The 14,930-nt window shown below is 39.7% G+C and overlaps 1 protein-coding gene across 17 annotated transcripts in view; it reads left to right on the top strand.

The window, feature by feature from the left end:
• The window catches only part of stxbp5l (syntaxin binding protein 5L), a 101,405-nt gene that overhangs the window by 7,871 nt on the left and 78,604 nt on the right, over positions 1-14,930 (top strand). For all 17 annotated transcript variants that reach the window (XM_086091515.1, XM_086091513.1, XM_086091511.1 and 14 more), the window contains exon 2: positions 10,291-10,388. In XM_086091515.1, the coding sequence (XP_085947641.1) occupies positions 10,291-10,388 (98 nt within the window). The remainder of the gene's footprint in view (positions 1-10,290; positions 10,389-14,930) is intronic.

Genomic DNA, 14,930 nt, shown 5'->3' with positions numbered 1-14,930 from the left:
TAAAAAAAATGCTAATTTGCTCACAAAATAAATACTGCTATGGTCCCAAAAACGTATTTATGCGTTTAAAAAAAATATTTTTTAGTGCTAGAGCATACATCAAGCTTTGATGCAGCCTCTAACCTCAAGAAGTCGCTTAAAGCAATGGTAGTTATTACAAAAAACGGCCAACAGGTGGCAGCAGAGTACAAGAGATCAATCAGGGCCATGATGCAAAAAGCTCTTTTCCCCAATGTTTTGAACAGGTTTGTGAATAATGATGAAACTTAGCTATATTCTAATGCTAATTGCTGCAGAACGGAAACAGATACAAATATACTTTTTTCCTGATGAAAGAAGAGACTCTAATCTGTTTTTATAGCAATAGAACACAATATTCTGTGGGTCTTGCAAAACCAGTCAAAATCCAGTAAAACAAAAATTTAAACTAGAGCGAAGGGGGTTGCTTCAGTGAAAATGGCTGCGAGTAAATAAGTTAATAACTAAAAAATAATAATTAGCGCATTTTTTTATTGCACATGCGCAAGTCAATATCCTGTGGCATTATATGAAAAAATGCCAAGTTTTTAGCATTTAGCAAATTAGCATATAAGTACGTTCAGTCGTACACATTCAGATGTAAGCAAATACGTTCGAACGTACTTACCAGTCAAAAATATTGACTCCACATTAGCACAACTGTTCTCACAATTGAGTAGTTGCGGGTTCAAATATTGGTTTAGGCCCTCCTGTGTGGAGTACTCTGTCTTTGTCCCACATTCCAAAAACATTGCATGGTAGGTGAAATGAAGACGTTAAATTGTCAATAGGTGTTAACGTGAGTGTGAATGTTTGATTGTTTGCCAGTATGTGCCCGGCGGTTGGCTGGTGACCAGTGGAGAGTGTAACCTGCCCCAAAGTCATCTGGGGTAGGCTCCGGCTCACCCGTGACCCTAATTGAGGACAAGCGCAATAGAAAATGTGGGTTGCAATACGATAAGTAGAATACCATCTGTCATCGCCATTGCAACCACACATCACCTACTTTAGTGCTCCGTAATATTAACAAAGCAGCCACCGAAGACAGAGACGATCGTCAAATCCGCACTAAAAAAAAGTGACTTCATCGGGCTGAGCACTTTTATAGCCGAGAGATTTTCAAGGCAGGGCAAAGTTTACTGGCACTTTTTGACAGCTGCTATGTGTCAGGGATGGAAGAGCTTCTCTTTCTTCAGGGAATCTTAAAAATTATGACTTTTCTACTTCATGGGCAGTTGGAGTGAAACCAGACAACACTACTGAACTCTGCTGTTGTTACTTTTTAAAGGTTAGACATGATGTAGTGGGTAAAAGTTTCGGTATTGAATTGTGTTTGATCAAATGTTATCTGCTTCGTCATGCATTGTGACGTGAGAAACTTTGGGCGCATTGATACACATGTAAACACTTTTAACATTTGTTTCGTCTATGAAACATTTTTGGAACAGTTACACATATTTCTGTTTGCCTCGCCTTGACTGTGTAATGTGATATATTGACAATCCTGTTGTTTATCTGTGACATATATGTCAATAAACTGTCGGAATGTTAACACGGCGTTCGTCATAATTATGGTTGAGGTGTTTTTATCTCTCGTTTGGGACCAATTAAAGGTGATTTAGTCAAAGTCAAGCTCGAATCATGCCCTATTAGTGTTTGTGGGAGTTTTATTGACCGATGAGTTTTGGATTGGAGGTAGCCGTAATTCTGCGGAAGCAAAAGGACAGGGATGCTACATATTACATTTCAGGTTCAAAGTGCACTCGAGATGAAGGCAAACGAGCATCACGGATAGTCAGGCGCTGTGCGTTTGCGTGTGCGCGCTTGTGTTCAAAAGTGAAACCGTTTCTCGATTTGGTGCAGGCTTCCAAAATTCTCCGTCCATTTCGTGTTGTGCAAATATAATCAGCTGAGCTTTTCAAACAGCCTCTCATTGCACTCCAGTGCACTCTCTTCAACAGATCACGCCTGGCAAGGGTGTCTCTTCTATGGCCATGCTTGATTAAGCGCCACATTAATACGCAGTCATTTTACTGACGTGTGGCTTCTAGTGAGTCTAAATTCTTGTATACGAGGTTGTATATTTCACCAAATATGATGAGCTCAGTTTGTTGTGGATGCTTTGTTCACGCTATTTCAAAAGCACTTTGGTGGTAGTATTTGTACAGTACCGTATTCATATTTTTTTTTATTTCAATATTGAGGCTAACACAATAATCAATTAGATTTGCCTTTTTAAATTTTTTTTATTTTATTAAAATGCAATATTTTTTATGCTGCCATCAAAGTATGGTTTGAAAGCAATTTTTAATGGGATTTTAAAAATCCTTATTGATTAAAAATCGTGGACAGAAAATTGCATCCAACTAGTACATGTCTTTTAACCTAACTTCCTCTTTTATGGAGGCAATTAACTCATTCACTCGCAGCCATTTTCACTGAAGCGATCACCTTCACTCCCGGCTGTTTTACTGGATTTTGACAGATTTTTCAAGGCCCACAGAATATTATGTTCTATTGCTATGAAAACATGGAACCTACCAAAAGAAAGATTAGAGTCTCTTCTTCCATCAGTATATTTGTATCTGTTACCGTTTTGCAGCAATTAGCATTAGAATATAGCTAAGTTTCATCATTATTCACAAATCTGTTTTAAACTGTGGGGAAAACAACTCGTTTGCAACATGGCCCTGGTTGATCTCTTATACTCTGCTGCCACCTGCTTGCCGTTTTTGTAATAGCTACCATTGCTTCAACCGTTGTCTGCAGTTCAGAGGCTGCATCAAAGCCTTCTGTATACTCTAGCAAAAAAAAACACACCAAAAAAAAAAAAATTAAAACGTATAAATACGTCTTTGGGACACAGGTAATATTTAAAATAGAACATATTTATACGTTTTGGGGAGCAGATGAGTTAAAAATAATATCAGCATGAAACCGATACAGCATCCATGTATATTCATGGTGGGGATGTAAGCTGTGCGACAAACATCTTTTTGTATACTTGATAAAACAACGAATGTATGGAGCTTTCTAGAAAGCGTGGAAAAAAAGTGAAACATAGATGAAAATCTTTTTATTTCAATAGCGTTAGAGGAAGAACATTACAAAAACACGAGTGGACGCTTGTCAAAGTGACATTCATTAGTGATCTTTTACAGCATTGTCTTTCACATATGAGATTTATTCATAAATGCCAGTGGGTTTTTTTTCTCTTCAAATACAGCAATAGATTAATTAATTTGGCCAGTTCTAAGCGTGCTTTTTAGAAGAACCAAACTATTGGTGCTAGGTTCGTTGTCGAAGAGTTACAGCAATTAAAATCCAGCCCTTCAAAACATGAGGTCTCTGATTTGTTTGGGAAAATTAAACATTTAGTCAGCGACTGTGGAGTGGTTGACTCGTGAAGCACGGGTTAAGTTCCCATTCAGTGACTGTGCAAATGAGAATGTGAATGCTTGACTGTCTCTGTATGTCCCCTGTGAATGGCTGGCGCGACTAGTCCAGTGTGTAGTCTGCTCGCTCTGTAGTCCCAAGTGGGATAGAAAATGGATGGATGGAGGGAGGGAGGGAGGGAGGGTTGGGAGGAAGAGAAAATTATTAGCCTATATATTTTAGAATGTGTGCATGCAAATTAGGATGTATTAATGGGCAGTCTATGTTGCAGTGTTGTGGTTAGTAACCCCCCCCCCCCCCCCCCCCCCCCAATTTACTTTCTTCATCAGGGTAAGTTAAAACACTAAGCAGCAGACATAATCCAGTCACAGTATTTAGTCTCTGTTGCAAATCGGCTCCATGAAGCCCCAGTCAAAAGTCATAACAATCTCCTCCGCCTTCTCCATTCTTAAAATTGATGCTTTTATGGCTATTGAGCCCACGCTTTTATCTGAGGAAACACACGCCTAACCTTTTCACTTGACCTGAAAGGTTTGTCTGGTTAAATGCTGCCAGACAATGTGCACAATTGTATCTGTTGGGGTGGGGGTATTCATCATTTATGCAAAAGCAGTTAGAGAAAATTCCAATATACGCACGCACGCACACACACACACACACACAAACAGTGGAAAATCAGGGTACGAATAACCTGGTTTACAAACAAATTGGTTTGCACACAAAACGTATGCACTATTTTTCATTTGCAAACCTACATGTTGACCTGATTTCCGGGTTTGGTCATGTGACCTTCCCCATATAGCGTATTATTACAATAAATAATAATAATAATAATAGTAATAATAAAAATCTCACTTTTCGCTGGAAATTTTGGGCCTCAACGTAAACAGTACTGTATTCTAAAATCCATTAGGCGTACAAATGCATTTTTAAATAATTTTTTTCATACATGAAAATAATGACTGAAATATAGTGGATGAATAGCACATGGCTTTTTCTACTGTCAACAATGCATAGAGTTTGCTTCTCCAATACTTTGTCCATAGAAGTCAGCATGGAGAGATGCTTCTGGGTTTTTTGTTTCATTTCAGCCTCCGAGCTCTCATGCTGCACACTTATCCTTGCTTGTGTTTTGGAGTGTGTGCATTCATGTGCTGTGCAGGAGGAAATGCTTATCATCCTCAGCATCAGCGATAAATGTACGGTAATCCCTTCAACAAATTAAACACAATAAGCGTTATTTTTGGCATAGCTGGCACACAAATTGACATACTTTTTCCTCATTCGCTCGATTATGTAGCTATTAGACTTCAAATTGATGCATGTAGACTGTTAAAAAAAAATGTGCGTGAAATGCAAACCTTTTTCTTATTTAATCATCGGGTATGTTGTTGGCGCTCCTGGGGATTGTCAAAGATTTAGAAGAATTTACTTTTTTACTCACTTACACTTGTACTTCTTGTGCTTTCATATTTTTCATACTTTATTTTTATAAGCACAAGAAGTACATGTGCTTCACACAAGCTAGGACATCTAATAGCAATTAAAAACACAACAGCTAAACATTTAAAGCATTTAGAAGTAAAGAAATAATTGTAGGTTTCTAAAATTACTAAAATACCATACTGTGAAATAATTTATTTAAAAATGATTTTTTTTTTTTTAAATCAAGAGATTCAAGAGAAAAGCTTTCAACCTGGATTAAAAAAAAAATTACACTCGGGGCTCACTTCACTTATGTTGGTAGCTTATTCCATTTGTGTGCAGCATAACAACTAAATGCCGCTTCACCATGATTGCAAGGTGTGTGGATACACTAAAAGATCATGTTACACTGACACTGCACACAGGTGGACTTCATTTCACTAATTATGTGACGTTTGAATGTAATTTGTTGCATCAGAGCTTTTTAGGAGCGTTATAACAAAAATATTTACAGGATGCACATGCCAATTATCAGTTTCTTAGTTAAAAAAATATATATTTATGCGTTTTAACATATTGTGTGCAGATCCATTAAATAAAATGAAAATCACAAACTTTAAAACTATAGGTTGTAAAGTAACAAGAAGGTAAAATAAATAAATAAATATATATATAGCCAAGGGGTGAATATTTTTTGTAAGGCATTGTAAAGAATACATGTTTTATTGTGGACAATGTAATAGGACAAAAAAACATTTCCTTTTTTTGCAAAATGTTTCATTTCATCAGTAACGGTAATACTGTAAACATACCCCTTATAAATTCTTACATAATTTCCCCAACCCATTAAGGTCTGCTCTGAACCTTTTCATCTATTATAACCCCTTGAAAACATCCACATTTAAATTATGCATTTCTCTGTAGGACCTTTGGTCAGGCAATGGGGATGTTAAAGTAAATGATCTTTATAATGTATGGGCTAAGCCGGCATAATTAATGGTATGCAGTTGCTGAAAGATCTCAAGCCTGCAACTTGAAAATGGTGCACATTAGTCATTGCTAAAATGGACATAAATGTTTTTTTTATATCAACCATCCAGTCAGAAATAAGAGCTGGTGCGCTAATTATGCTCAATGTTTGTAGCTATAGCCGCTCAGTGTACAATTGGCTGCCAGCAGGAGACATGGGCACTGCTTTCTATTTATAGAAACAGAGGTCTAGACCATCTCTGCAGCTCAACGCTGTTTGGAGAGCGATAGAGAGAGAACGGTGGGTGGCTGAGTCTGCGAGGTTTAGGGTTTTACGTGTCGGGCTATTAAATGCAACATCAACCGTGTGTGCGTAAATGTTGTGTGGACGTAGAGGTGAGAAAACAACACAACAGAGTGTGAGAAAAGGGAGGCCGCATCAGGATGCGGGAGAAGTGTTGATGTAATGCAGCCTGTGGCTGACTTAACACTGGTCTTTTGCCGCAGATCAACGGCTGAAGCGTTTCGAAAGGTTTTGGCTAGCATACGTGCATCACGTGATATTAAGAGACTCCTTTTGTGTTTCACTTCCCATTGTGGGTGTTGCCGGCAACGGACATCAATGTATATGATGGGTAGCGACATGAGTTTGAAAAATATTGAACGTTCATTCAACGGCAGTTGGCAGGTGTTTTTTTCCGAAGCAAACGAACACGGCTCGGGTGCATAAATAGAACGGAAGATGGGACGGTCTTCACAAATACTGAAACACTGAAAGTGACCGTGAAGAAAAACAGCCTTATGGCGTCGTCAGCCTTGCAATATGTATGAGCGGCTCTCGGAATCATCTGAGTAAATGCACTTCTCATCCACTTCTCAGCTCTCTTGTATGTATATGTGGGGGTGGCTCACCTGTATCCCAGCAACAGTGCATTGGAGTGGGGTCAGTGCACCTAACGGGGTCTGGTGGAAACACCCAGAGGATCAGTGTGTGTTAGTACGTATATGTACATGAATGGCTTTTTTTTTTTGTTTTTTTTTGAGAGCTCAGTATTATTCATTCGGCAGCCTTCCCGAGTCAATATGTCATCATCATCGCTCTCTTTTTTTGTGTGTACGTGTGGTCTTGTTTTTGTGACATATTGGAGCCAATATATCGGGATTTCACAGAGTTGTGGGGCCCACCCGTCCTTGTGGGTCCATTTTGCCTTTCGACCTCTTTTTGAGGGTCAAGACTTGGTTTTAGAGTTTAGGTTTGAATTGGGTTATAGTTGAGGTTAGGGTAAGGAATGGGGGTAGGCAATCATTTTTGATGGTTGGGGTTAGGGGAAGGGAATAGGAAATGCATTATGTCAACGAGATGGCCCCACAAAGATAGTAAAACAAACTTGTGTGTGAGTGTGTACGCTCTTTATTCCACCTGCAACCTGAAACCCTTCACCTTAACCGGATACTTCAGAGTTCCACCAGAGTCGAGAAGTTGTCAGGAGACCGGAGGAAGGATTAAAGGAAGGAAAGATGAAGCAAAGTGAAATCCAACACCAACCAGGCATCACCCTCTACCCACACACAGAGTTACAAATCCAGAATCTTTCACCAACCCTGGATACATCTGCATTCCAATAGAATTAGGGAGACATCAAGAGATCAGAGGAAGGACTCAAGGAAGGAATGAAGGATAGATGACGCAGAGTGAGATGCACAAACTCATGGCTCTTCTCTGCAGTGTATGTTTTGAATGTGGCCGCTTCAGTGAGGAAAAGACATGACAAGTGATTCTTGACATGCTCAAAGAATGATTAATCTCATTTAAATAATGGAATAGTCTCAGAAACATATCTTCAGAAATTGCATATGAAGATAAATGCCTTAACTGGGCTGAATATCAGAAATGTTTTGAAAATCCCAAGATGCTGTCAAAATGTGGTGTTAATCCTTTGATGCTTATACCGAGGTGAGGTCTTGCAACATTAGCACAGGTTTCATAAGTTTTAAGGAGTCTATGACCACATAAATGGATATCCTGTCTCCTTTGTACGTGGGGATAACATATGCGCAGAAGCTACGTACGTACACGCTACATTTGAGCGGACACCTGGAAATAGTTGAGCGTGTATGGAAATATCTGGCCGGCTAACGTCGTCCTAGCAACAAACTATTTTGCAAACTTGAGAGAGGAACTATCTTAGCGCTAGCTAGGACAAGGGTAGTAAAACACAACGGGGATGGATTAAAACAGGACCAACGACAAAACAACATCCAGGGTTCTGGCCAGGGTACGGTTGCGGGATCCTCGAGGTTAAATTATGTTAATTTAAACTTTAAAAGAAAACTTTTACATGGGTTGATACGTTGCGTTAACGGGCAATTTGCCGGTTAATGCACTCTTACTGATTCTATGGTTAGCACATCTGCCTCACATTTCTGAGGTTCAAGATTCGAATCGTGACTCCTATGTGGAGTTTACATGTTCTACGTGCACCAGGATCCTCCCATATTCTAAAAAAAACATGTACCTTAATGTTTAATTGAAGATTCTATATTGCCCATAGGTGTTAACATGAGTGTGAGCGTGCCTTGCGATTGGCTGGCAATCGGTCCAGGGCGCAACCCTAATTAGGATTCGGCGCTGTGGAAAATCGATGGATATTCAAAGAGTTGTGTTTGTTTGGAATGGGAATGTACTGTTCCGAGCAGACACAAAAACAGAACACATTCACATTGCTCCTCGTATTGCTCTCGGTGTTGTTTCTCATTTTCCTTGTATCTATTTGGATCACCACTGAGTGAATTCATTGTTTGCCCACAGACGCTCATATTATGCTTCCAAATTCATGCCTGTGCATGCTTAATTAAAGATTGAAGGCCCAGGAGATGAGGTAGAGCTGAGAGGTTACACAACTCCGCCAGCGAGACGCAAACAAACAACCTCCACTTTTGTTCAATAGATAAAAATCTGTTTTTAGCATCAGTCACAATATAATTGTTCTACCTCACGCTGCACTTTGCACACTACTTCCACACCGGTAATGTCCATGCCTCCACATCCGAGTGGAGTAGATTACGGTAAGTGAGGCAAAACTGGGAAATGACTAATGGTAGACAGATGCGGCGCATACAAGGAATTCCCGAGTCAGGTCTGTGGCATTTGTTTACATTGACTATTGTCAAGGATCAATTTCCTCCTCCCCCATATCTTCTTTTGTTTCTGATCATATTTTGAATTCCATTTTTTTTTTAGAGGATATTGCAGCTGACCTTGTAAACTTGTTTTTGTATTTGAAAATCAATCGTAATTCAGCTCATCAGAATTCTACTTTATTGTCTCTGTTGTCTTTAAATATGTGCATATGCAATCAGTAGTGTGCATGTGTGGAATTACAGCATTCCCTTGGGAATACTTGTCGTTTTAATAAGTTTTGTTGTGATACCCGTGTTTGACAACGTGAATATGATAGAAAAGTTTTGGTACTTTTTACCACTTTTCACGATCATCATACGAATTATTATAACTATTATGTCCAATTACAGTTTCTTTATGAGATCCCGTCCTTCCATTTTCTGAAGCTTGCCCTCATGGGTGAGCTCGAGCCTATCCCAGTCGACATTGAACAAGAATAATAACCCAAATTGGGTCAAAAAGGGGCTTATGCAACTTTTTGGGGTTATTCATTTAACCTGGATCAAATGAATACCCCACAATTATTTTACATTTGGTACCCCTTAACTCCTCCACTCACAAAAGGGTTGATTTGTGTGGGGTAGTTTTCCATTTAACCTCACTTTTTGGTTTAAATAAATAACCCAAAAACTTGGGCTGATCCCTTTTCGACCCAACTGTTCTTTAGAGTCTGTCTTTGGAATTTGGGACGAAGCCCAAAATATGTGGTGAAAAACCACATGAGTACGGCGAGAACAAATTCCCACTGGAAGGCCAGAGCCGAGATTCAAACCTTTCACATCAGAACAGTGAGGCAGATGAGCTAACCACTAGGCCACCGTACTGTCGGGGAAATCCCCATTTAGTCAATTTAGTTCGCTTAGGGGGCTACCATGTTGGTGACCCCTGTTCTACGTTCTGCAAAACCAAGAGACTTCAAAGCCTATCCTTTCAGAAGACGTCAACTACTGCATTTCACCTTGTAGGTCTGTAACTGAAAATCTGTTGCAATATCCTTTAAAAATAGGGACTTACTATAACTGAACGTAATCTTATGTCTCACACACGTAAGCACTCTTGCAAGGTTTGTAATCTTGCATTCAGACATGCAAGGGAGCTGTCTGTGAAAACACTTTGCTGGCTATTATTGGCAGTGACATACAGCCCACAGGCATTCATTCGTAGTTTTTCATTGAATTAAATGTCACAGGTTTGCAAAATGGTTTTTTTTTAAATAAAAGGCTCCGCTTCAACTGAAAAGTAGAATGTCACAATAGCAGGAAGAAAGAGTCATTGAAATGGTCTCTTGTTTTGTGTTGCAGACGGTGCGTCATGGTTTCCCCTACCAGCCCACTGCTTTGGCCTTTGACCCCGTGCAGAAGATTCTGGCCATCGGCTCCAGATCAGGTGGTGTTCGAATGTATCCTTTCATGCGCTCGGCCTCACCCGCACCATCTGTATGTATACAAACATTTGAACAAAATAGTCCATCACAGCGGACACCTTATCTCTTTGTTTATTTATTTATTTATTTATTTATTAACTGTGTGAGATCATATTTGAGCAAACCCAAGAAGGGCAATGGCTGACTCCATCGCTGAGAATTTGTGTTTTTGTTTTGCCACAAATGTGTTCCTTATCATTACCTCGGCCAAGGGTATGAACAGGACTTGTTTCGCTTCACAAAACCTTGTGGAGACGTACGACACGGGCTGCGGAAGAACCCATTTGGTTTTATCCCGATAATAATCAATGATCCTTCAAGGGGAAATTCAATTTACACTGTTGTGTATTTTTGTTGCGCACCGCACAGAGAAGAAGACCACACGCATGCAGGCTTGCGGGGGTGAGATGTTAGATTGAGTGGTGCGATATGAGTGTGAGCTGAGTTTCCGGGGGGTGGTGCCTTGCTCAAGAGCATCTTGGCAGAAGTTATTACGTAGTTGCAATTTCAAGAAAAGTCATGCCTTTAATGATCCTCTGCTGTTTTTTTTTTGTGGTCATTGTTGAGCATTCACACTGAATATTGGCTAGATCTCAACATTTATTTTCTTGATGTAACCCCAAAATGTAATCAGAGTATCTCTACCAAAATGAATGGTGATAATAGTCATTTAATGCATTTATTTTTTTTAATTTCTTGTTATTGAGGTAATTTTCCGACAAAGATCAGTTGAGCATTTGAAACACAGGCTGGTTCACGAGGTTATTGCCGTTTTCTCGCTGGGTAGGCATCTCGACAGAAGAACCTTTTAAGTGGCCTTTAAAGGAAATGTATTCAGCAATTTTTTTTCCTCACTTCAAAACAGTTCCCAGGCCCTGATGTCTGAGATTTGCTTTGGTGAGATAACCTCAAGGATCAAAATTTGCAATCGTTTTTTCATCCTCGTTTTTATCCTTGAGGGTTTGGGGTTGGGTGGTAATGTGTCATGCAAATGAACCGCCGCTCACCCCACCTCCTTCTATTGCGGGGTGCATTAATGCGAATGTGGTTTCTGTTTACCAAGGCGAAGCTATTTTGAGCCCCGAGTTGGAATTTTACTTTGGAAGAAAAGTCACCCGAGCCCATAAGAGAAGTAAAATCAATGATTGTGTTTTCACTTGTAGAGGCGGCACTTTATCAGATAGCTGCTGATTTAGTTGTCAATCAGTACGTCGATCAGTGCGCATGCATCGCCAAACATAAATTAAATTCGCCAATCTAAATTAGAACTGTGCATGTCTGTGCTCTAAGCCAGTGACATTCTAGGTGAACTCAATGTTGTAAAGTAACACAGCTTTCTCGTACAAAGCATTGTATGGGACATGCAATTTTCGTGCATATACTGAACATGCAACTATTATGCATTAAGAATTCCCACTAGAACCATGTGAGATACTATAAATAGACGTGATTCTAGTGCAGTGATTCCCAACAGCTGTGCTAGAGCACATGAATGTGCCTTGAGAGATCATCAGGTGTGCTGTGGGAGATTTCCAATTGCATGTTATTGGTCTGAAAATGATCATTCCGTTATGACAAATAATGCGACTTTATTCTTCTGTCTGTGATAGTGACAGGCACAGCAATGTAATGATCTTCCACTAGATAGCAGAAGGGGCACAGAATAAGCCCTTGTATTGTAATTCAGTATATATATATATATATATATATATATATATATATATATATATATATATATATATATATATATATATATATATATATATAACATGATCATAACTATTTCATAAAAAAAATTCTTGCGGGTGGTGCGGTATATAGATTCTACCAAATTAAAGTTAAAACACACGTTTTAGTGTACCTTAGTGCCTTACCTCACACTCTCGCTTGCGCAGTAAAAGGTGCAAAGTGCACTTGCTTCAAACTATTTGTTACTCCCATTTGAAATTAATTCTAAAACTGGCACATCAAACAAGAGAATTATGTATTGCATATTTGAACAAATGTTCATTTAAACCGTATGATTAATTCAAACAAAGGTCCACACATTTTATGCTAACACGTGCTAACGGAAATTAGCATTGGTGCTAACCTTCAAACAATCCTATTTAAAAAAACAATTGGTTAAAAATCGGAGATATTCAATAGCAGGTGCGCAAAGGACGAACCACAATATAACAATATACTATATATTTTTTGTCATTTTGTGGTCTTAACCCAATATAAACTACATAAGGTACCATAGCGACGCCTTTTTGAAATAATCGCCTATGTATTTTTTTCAGATTTTTCAGGAAACAAATTTTTTTAACCATTTGCATCATGAGATGATTTAGGCAAAAAATAATAATAATAATAATTAAAAAAAAGACTTAATTTTTTTTTTATTAGTGTGACGTATGGCTCAAATAAAGATTGCGAAACACTGCTCTAGTGCATCTTAATGCAGGGGCCTCCTCATCCCCCTCCTCTTCCTTTCCGCCCTGTCATTTCACATTGCACAGCTGTCATGTCGCAGGCTCACAACTGTCCCTCCAACATCCCACGCCCTGGGTCACCCGGTCACAAGGAAAAAAGATGGCGTGTCAGTGGGACCTGGGTAGGAAATTACACTCACATAAATACACAGTGTTCCCAGCATCCCCTTAGGGAACCTGAGGCAGAGGCAGCAAACAATTATTGATGCTGCAGTTGTTGCGCTGCTGGTCCTGCTGGGTTCGATGATGAACAGACACCATGTTATGCCGCTAAGAGAAATTTGAGAGAGAGAAAGGCAAAATATTGTTTCAAGATTTGTGAGAAAGTGAAATCTAGAGTGGGAGTATATAAGGTGGATAAAGATGTTGCTGATGAAAAGCCATTAAGACGCGTCTTGATTACGTGATAAGCTCAGCCAAATGAGGCAACGTGATCTCCTTTGTATGTCTCACAATCGTGCCATCTCTTCCCTTGAAATTCCACCGCTTGGCTGTGAAAAGCGAAACCGAGATTGCGGCTGGATGGAAGCCCTTGAGTGACTTAGCATTTGTATTGACATGCTGCACACATCTCGCCGGTGCTCTCATGAGGGCCCTCGCTGATTCTCTTTCTCCATACCCGCACTTTCTGTTTTACTGTTTTTCGCCTTGCCCCCCATCGCCTTTAACTCCTCTTGATTTCGGCTTGCATTTATTACATTCACGCTTCCTCTATCCTTCACAGCCTTACTTCCCCTGTGCCCACCTGTCACCCGCCATCCCCATTTATTTCTGCAATGCAGCAAAATGGTGGAATTTGACACCAATAGCAACCACACCTAAGTGGACATTGAATAATACAAGTCCAATTACTTAGCAAAATTGTTGCTAAAAATAAGTCACTGCTTTTAATTAAATTCACTGATAGTAAAAGTGGAATATTTGCTCACTGGATTATTGAAAATGACTGATATCCTGGGCAGCAGGCCAGTAGCCTTACTGCAAAAAGGTACGAATGTTTCTATAATATCGATTAGCATTTTCTCCTTTTGCCTGTGTCACTGTGCTGCCAGTAATAGCCACTTTGGCAGTGACTGTGTCATGTGACTAATTACTTGCATTTTGCAAAATTGCCATATTTCCAAGCATGCACTCTTGGACAAATAAACGTCTCACTTCAAATAGCTGCCCCATCTCCGCAACCCCTCCAGTAAAAATAAATAAATAAATAAATAAATAAATAAACAACACCAGGCAGCTGTAATTACACTTGTCCACAAAGTGGTACATTTGGCTTGTTGTGCGCCGCTTCTCTCCAGGCTACATTGGGCGTGTACGCTCGGCACTGTTAGATGCATGAGTTCCGCATATAGAGTGATATTACAGCAGCAGGACAGACCGTCTATGGATTCAACAAAGAAGAACAGTGTGACAGCGCAGTGCTCTGTGAAGACATAAATGATCAACAAGAAACATCTTTAAAGGGTCAAGTCAAAATCCAATCAACTTTTTTTTTTTTTACAATATGTTCTATGCATAATTATTGGTCTAAACACAGTATTCTGTTTAATATTGGGAATATGATTTAAGCAGCAAAAGCCACCCATTTTTAGCCGTATCGGGGCGGCCATTTTGCCACTTGCTGCCAATAGAAAATGACATCACAGGGTTGTGCCCTGGTGCTGCCGTGTCCTGGGCGACCCTGCCTTGTCGGGCCGAGGTCGATGGCTCCCCTCCTTGGTGGAGGTTCTCGTGAATGCCAAATCCACCACAACAGCATCTACTGAAACTCAAACCGAATTTGCATCTCCCACTGGTCGCTGAATCAGTGGAGGCTGGTGTTTGTGGATCTTACTCTGCTTCATCTATCCCTCCTTCCTTAAGTCTTTCCTCTGGTCTCTTGAGGTCTCACTAATATGTTGGAATTAAGATGTTTCTGGGGTTAATGAAAGATTCTGGTTTTGTAACTATGTGGTTGGTATTAAGTGGTGTCTGGTTGGGGCTGGTGCTGGATTTCACTTTCTTTCATCTTTCTTTCCTTTGATCCTTCATCTGGTCTCCT

This window comes from Leptonotus elevatus, chromosome 12 (genome assembly GCF_054856555.1).
Source record: "Leptonotus elevatus isolate MCC_2025b chromosome 12, RoL_Lele_1.0, whole genome shotgun sequence".
In the NCBI taxonomy this organism is placed as follows: domain Eukaryota; kingdom Metazoa; phylum Chordata; class Actinopteri; order Syngnathiformes; family Syngnathidae; genus Leptonotus; species Leptonotus elevatus.
This window is presented reverse-complemented; position numbering and strand designations above follow the sequence as displayed.